Consider the following 7392-nt stretch of genomic DNA (forward strand, 5'->3'; position numbering starts at 1 on the left):
AACTTTAGAATTACTTTTAGGATGAATCAACATTAAAAATCACCAAAAAACTATAACGAAGTACAACAACAAAATCACGCTTTCAAACTCTATCTATACATAAAGATAACAAATAATTATTGAAGTAAACAGTATAGACAGTGCAAAAAAAAAAAAGGAACGAGTGAATTATACCTCTCAGTATTTAAACCTCCTGTAAACTGATCTTTTTTCTCGGCCCTCAATTCAATCATAGTTAGCCTCATACACATGTGAAGATGTATCATATTACGGACATCATCATTGTTGTTCAAGGTAACGTACATCTTGTACTGTGGAGCTATGTATTGTAGTGACATAGATTGAGGATTAATTTGTTCATATTTGCTTGACAAACTCTGAAATAAATAATCCAAACTAGATCCACTCATAATTGAAATCACAAATAATTTCTCATTACATTTGCAGCAACCCAAAAAAGCAAGGTTGGAAGAAGACCCTACTCCAGATTCCATTCTACAAAAATAAAAGTAGTTTTCAATCAATAAAAGTTCTCGCATACGATATCAAAATTCGAGAAATATAATTCGAGAAATATAATTCCAACCAACAATTAAAACATCAACACCAAGAAGAAACAAAGCAAAATCCAATATCAAGAAAAAACCGTTCAAGATAGAACAACAAAACATTAGTATCAACAAATAGTCACATATGAAAATCAACTCCGGAACACACGTAAAATCAATGGCAAATCGAACAAAACCTGCATTATAAAACCAATAATAAATTGAACAAAAACCTGCAAAAATTAAACAAAAAGTAAAGGAAAATCAAACAAAAACCTACAACCAAAAAAATTGAACAAAAACCTGCTCTGGAGTCACATACAAGGCCGCCGGCGATATATAAAGATGCCTGAGATTTGTTTCTCTAGCATGATTCCCGATTCCATGAACCGAATCTAGGTGAGAATTTTTTAGGGAATCTAAATATTTTGGTTCGAGAAAATTATTCAACGCAATACTCGAATACGTCGGAATAATTTTTGAAACTAAGAAGGGAAACTAAACTAAGAAAAGGAGGAAAGATTTTTCATAACCAAATAAAAGATCCCAGATTTGTCGATCGGCCTCAGCCTCTGATTATTATCAGAGAGTTATTCCAATACTTCAAAGAAAAATGGAATGAGCTTTCGAAAAAAAAAAAACCAGATCAAGAAAGAACACCTGCTTTGCTTTCCTTCTTCTCTGGAAAATCGGCTTCAGGGTTAGTTCAATTGCTTGAATTCTTTCGTTCCCGATTCCAAATCTTCATTGTGTGGCCATGGATTGTGCGTTCTGTAGTCTTGGAGGAGGTTTCAATCCGAAATGGGTGAGGAAGAGATAAGATAAAAATAAAAAGAAAATATAATTTTAAGGGCAAATAAGTAAAAAACGTGAATTAGGGAGTTTAAGATAAGTTTGGTTTGCATCAGGTACTGCAGATAAAATTTTTATAAGCTAAGGACTGATTTTAAAATTTTGTTTTGGATTGGGAATTTTTGCCCAATTCACCCTTAAATTAATCACATTATAATAAAATAAATAATTGCAAAATTATTATTATTATAATATATAAAATAAGAGTTTGAAATTTTCAAATAAAATATAAAGTAATAAAATATATGACAAAAAATTATAAGCTTAGAAATTTTAGTTATTATGTTATTTGTTAATTATAAACAATAATTTCATATATTATTATATCTAATATTAATTATTACAATTATATCGGATGCTTTGATTTTTCATTGATTTAATTTGGTCATTTAATATTGAGTCAATGTTTTAGAAATCCATTTTCACTTCTTTATAATTAGGTATATATATATGTATGTATCATTTTGTATCCAAGCTCTTAAATGTTTTTACAAGATATTTGATTTTTTAGCTTATGATATATTATGTTCCAAGTTATATATAGACTTACGAGTCAATACTTTTTTCTTAAATTAGATATTGAAATGGATGCATATTGGAATATGCGACATGATTTACAATATATATAACGGGAAAACTGCAATTTTGCTCATGTATGTTTGTCACTTTGCGATTTCGATCATCTATGTTATCATATTTCAATTTTAGTCCTGCATGTTTTGATTTTTGGCTATTTCAGTCCTTTTTTTTCGAAAATGCTTACGTGTCACTGTATACGTCAACTCCACGTCAGCACTGCATCGGTGCCACATTAGAAAAAGAACTAAAATTGCCATAAAAATAAAGATAGCGAACTAAAACTGAAATATGAAAATATAGATGACCGATCGAAATGGCAAAGTGGCAAACATACCGCACAAAAAAAAGCAATTTTCTTTATATATAACACATGTCACTGTATATTTCATTATTAGTAATTGATATAACTAATTCAATTATATAACTAATTGATCATAAAATAAGTGATCTTACGTGTAGAGCACATGCATTTTACTAATTTTTTAAAAATGTAGGAACAAAAAGGAAACTCGATTGACGTGGATATATGTTCAGATCAAAATGGTCATTGTGGAAAGCATAACGAAATAATTGATTACTTGATCAACTTTAATTTGGAACTTGATTAATTGTTTAATTTTCGTTAGTTTACTTTTGCATATCATGATAATTTCATGTCCCTTGTATTTTATATATGATTATGTTTATGTGATTTATATATCTATATCCCGTTCATATCATAAAAATAATATTTTTTAATGAATCGAATCAAATAAAAGACTCATAAAATTAGTCACTGAAATAGTCTCTTGTTAGCTTTTATATATGTTACGTTTGACATGTTATAATTTTTGCATCGATCTCGTTAAGTACGGAATAATTTTTGCCTTCGAGATTATTTTATTTTTCTTAAACTTCCACCAAACGTCGGATGATGTTGGATAATTTACTTATCATCACCTTATCCTGGAAACCAAACAGTGCCTTTAAGTAATATATGAAAGGTGGGAGGAAAAATAAAAACCATAAACATGATAAGCGCCAGTATTTATCAAACATTAATTCAACTTACAGATATAGAATGGCAAAGTTCATCGATCATTATTCTTACATTAGAAAATTATTATAACCGCCAGAGATTGCAGTCGATCGATTTATTCGAGATGTAATAACACGTACATCAGTGGAAATTGTCCCACCCCGGAGACACCACAAGGGGACTCCTCACCGTATATTTTCCAGCGTCATCAACCCAAGTAACCGAACCCGCTTTCGCCATGAAATCTTCAGAACTCCTGTATCTGATCGTTAAAGAATAGCTTCGCTTCTCATATTTCTTCTGGAACACTAAAACCTTGGGGGAAATTTTCACAGTGGAACCTGCTGGTGTTTCAAGCTTCACTCTATAGGTGGCTGCCCCGTCTCCCACGTTCGTAACAGTCCTCTGGAATTTCCGTGTTAATGGAATGTCCCTTTCGTCAAAGTTATACAGAGCTATGAAGGAGGGGTAGTTCAAATCCATGGACGGGTTCGAGCAGTTGTATGATCTTATGACGGTTTGCGTTTGCTCCCGAGTGAAATTCATGGCGCAGACGAGGTTGGCGAAGTCTTGTGGGGTGGCATCGTAAATCAGGCCTGGATGAAGGGCACGGTTCGGATCGACGTGGCCGGCTCCCATGGCTAGTGGCGTCGCGACATGATAATTCGCACCCGCGTCTTTGATTAGTTGTTTCGTGTTATCGAGTTGACTTGCGGTGGTCATCATGGCGGACTGAATCGCGGCGGGGCTCCAATCCCTGTGCACAGCTTTGAGAAGTGCGGCGATGCCGGAAATGTGCGGGCAGGACATTGATGTGCCCGACAAAAGTGTGTAATCGCTGGCTAGAAATATTCCACGCCCAACACTTGTTCTGCCGACGTGAGGGTTATAAGCAGCCAAGATTAACGTTCCAGGTGCCATAATGTCAGGCTTCAAGATCCCCTGAAAACTCCGAGCCGGGCCTCTCGATGAGTAATCCGCCACGGCTGGAGCTGCTCTAGGCTCAGTGCCCAGTATTGTTTTCTGGAATTCGATTGTTGCAGTTTGTGTACCAGAACTGTTTGATGCGTATTTGATTAAACCTGCGGCGGCCGATTGATTGGGGGTGATGACTACTGCTGGATGCGGGAACGAAGTACTTCGAAATGCGCGTGGATCTTCGGAAATGATGATTGCTGCTTGGATATATGTGACGGACTCGGTTAGGTAGTGCATCATGGTGGAAAATTCAGCAGTTTCGTGGGTTTGGTTGCATATAATGATTGTATGGGAAGGGGCTTCTGCGAACAGAGTCGAGGAGTTGCAGGCAGATAACGTCTCGTTGTAAATGATTGGCACGTTCCTAACAGAAGCTATTCCAGGGAATGTGCTCCATCCTGTAATTCTTTTCCCATTTCCTAAAGTTATGGTCCCTGCAAACCAACGATCCACCGTGCCTGCAGCGACCATAATAGCCCACGGGATGCCCCCCAACAGGCTCGCCATACTAGAGCCTCGATTCCCTGCCGAGACAGACATGATAATCCCCTTCTCCCTCGCACCAAAGCCCGCTATCGCAAGAGGGTCCTCGTACACGTTATTCCTTCGGTAACTCAAGGAAATTGATATTACATCAACACCATCCGCAACTGCTTGATCGACTCCTGCCAATGCGTCCGACTCTAAACTCCCTTCGCTCCAGAGGACCTTGTAAACCGCCAATCTCGCCCGTGGGGCTACTCCTCTCGCTGTCCCGGGAGCATACCCGAAATATGACACACGTTCCACGTAGTTTCCTGCGGCGGTCGACGCACAATGTGTGCCGTGACCGCTTTCGTCTCTTGCAGAATTCATGGTTATCGTTACTCCAGGATTCGAAGCTCGAACTCCAGCATTGAAATACTGTGCTCCGATGAGTTTTTTGTTACACAAAGATGAATTGAATTCTTCCCCTTCTTGACATTTTCCCTTCCACCTAGCTGGAATCTCAGTCATCCCGTCGTCTTCAAAACTCGGGCTTTCGGGCCAAACGCCACTGTCGATGACACCAATGATAACATCCTTCCCATACGCGGATGCTGGCCACAGCCCGGAAACAGTGTTGAGAGAAAGGAATTCATAGGAATGTGTGGTGTCTGGCGTGACAATACCATCTTCATAAGCCGAAAGGAATCCGGGCGACTTCTTCAAAGCTTTTAATTCGTCTTTGGACACAACCGCACTGAAACCATGGAACGCATTGTCGTATGCATACAATAGCTTTGGCCCAATTAGTTCGTGCCCATCCGATGATGCTTGGCTCTCCGATTTCGCAGACTCTAGTATGGAAGAATACCAATAATGGTGACTGGAAAATGCCTTAGGCATGGAAGATTTGTCCATATGGACAATATATGTAGATCTTTGTGCAGCAGCAGATTGATTAATATGAGATACTAAAAGAAACCATGAAATCAAGAGAATCAGAGAAAGTGTACAAGGGAGTTCCATTCTCTTCTTGAGTGTAATGCAAACTTTCATGCCATTAAATATATATAAACATGGAAGAAGATACTTAATTAACTTTGTGTGGAAAAGTCTTTAATCTTTCTTGTAGCAAATGATGAAATTAATTAAAAGAAGAAACATTGTGTGATATGAATGAAGCATGCCGACGTACTACGTAGTGAAATAGAAAGATATGGCTTCTCCATCATCTTATCTTCCAATCAGTCTGTGTAATAAACCCCCATGAATTGAGTGGCCCTGGTTCAGGAGATGAGTAGGTAAATGTATTCAATGCTGCAGGGTATCAAGAGTTTGAATCATCCAACAAGGGTTTTAACAATGTTAGCATGTTGTATAACTTTATTTCGGATAAGAAATATAATAATAAGGTATATAAAATGTGTGGATATAATTCATGATTCAACTAATGTTATTTTTTGCTACTAATTAATCATAGAAATAATTTAATGCATGGTTGTCCTATGTTAGTATGAGTATTACTTTTCCGCTTTTTTTCTTCTAGATTGGTCTCCTTGTTTAGGTATGTAAAATGTAAATAGGCCAATAATTTTGTTTGTGATGAGATATTAGGTATTTAAGTTTCATAAAATTGAACTTCTTATTTATTGGTTAATTGACATTTTAATTATATGTAAATTATATATTAAACTTACAAAAATATGTGAATGGAGAAATGAGAATGAAATAATTAAATAAAGAATCACGTGAGGGCCTGGGCCATTGACAAAGCATTCTTGACTTCTTGTTTGTCTCTTTTTTTCTGGATACGATGGTTTTTTGTTTTTTTTTTTAATTTGGATACATCATACATAATTATTGGGTTTGTTTGTTGAAAAAATATTGATTTTTAGTAGATCAAATCTAAGTTTTTTTGTCTTGGTTTTCTTAATTATTTTGTATTTTTGTTGCATTGTCCTAGAGTTTGTTTAATTTCATTTTTTATTAATTATAGTGCATCATCGCCTACACTGAACAAAATTTGTAGCTCCGTCCCCGACTTTATTAGTATCACAAATCCACTATGATGATAGTTGTATATAAATTTTAGGAAAAATTATTTTTTTGGTCATGTATGTTTGTCACTTTGCGATTTCAGTCCTTTATATATTCAGATTTCAGTTTTAGTCCGCTATCTTTATTTTTTGGCAATTTTAGTTTTTTTTCCGACGTGGCGCTGACGTGACACCAATTCAGTGCTGATGTGGAGCTGACGTGTACAGTTTCACGTAAGTATTTTCGAATAAAAAAGATCGAAATTGCCAAAAATCAGAACATACAAGACTAAAACTGAAATATGAAAACATAGAGGACCAAAATCGCAAAGTGGCAAACATACAAGACCAAATTTTCAGTTTTCCCTAAATTTTATAAATTTGTAGTTTGATATCCCGGTAAGATAACCCGGGTGATTCCAAGGACCCGGGGGGTCTGGAGGACCCGGTGACCTTAAGTACCCAGGTAGCTCAATTGGTACCAAGAATTTAAGAATCTTTGTACTTTATCCTGGAGGTGCAAGGTTCAAGTTTTGGGGAGGGCATAAAACCCACTGTCAGGAGTTGGGAGGTCATGAAGTGCGATGCCCATCGAACCATTCGGTCCGAGCTCATGCTATAGGCTAGGGAGGGATGCGGTGGAAGGACGTGGTCGTTACAAATCACGTTTCAACGGTATGAGTTTTTTTCAGAGATTATGGGATGTCTAATCACACGTGATAAATGTCTCATCACATTAAAAATCGTCGGATAACCCATACTTTGTAATCATTAATAACCCCGTCAGACGGGTATAAATATCTATCTTGCACACACTCACTCTCTCAAAAACCTTCATAAGCTCACTCCATACATCTTAACCTGACTTAAGCATCGGAGTGGCGACGCCGAAAACCCCTCCGGCTCACCCCTTACG

General features: G+C 36.8%; 1 protein-coding gene across 1 annotated transcript; it reads right to left on the reverse strand.

Annotated features, from left to right (window-relative positions):
• Window positions 1-3000: 3000 nt before the first annotated feature.
• Window positions 3001-5552, reverse strand: LOC140890397 (subtilisin-like protease SBT3). Its single transcript, XM_073298164.1, has one exon. It carries the CDS (start codon window positions 5494-5496, stop codon window positions 3139-3141), a length of 2358 nt encoding a protein of 785 aa, XP_073154265.1. The 5' UTR covers window positions 5497-5552; the 3' UTR covers window positions 3001-3138.
• Between the last annotated feature and the right edge of the window lie 1840 nt (window positions 5553-7392).

Source organism: Henckelia pumila, chromosome 1 (genome assembly GCF_033568475.1).
Source record: "Henckelia pumila isolate YLH828 chromosome 1, ASM3356847v2, whole genome shotgun sequence".
NCBI lineage: Eukaryota > Viridiplantae > Streptophyta > Magnoliopsida > Lamiales > Gesneriaceae > Henckelia > Henckelia pumila.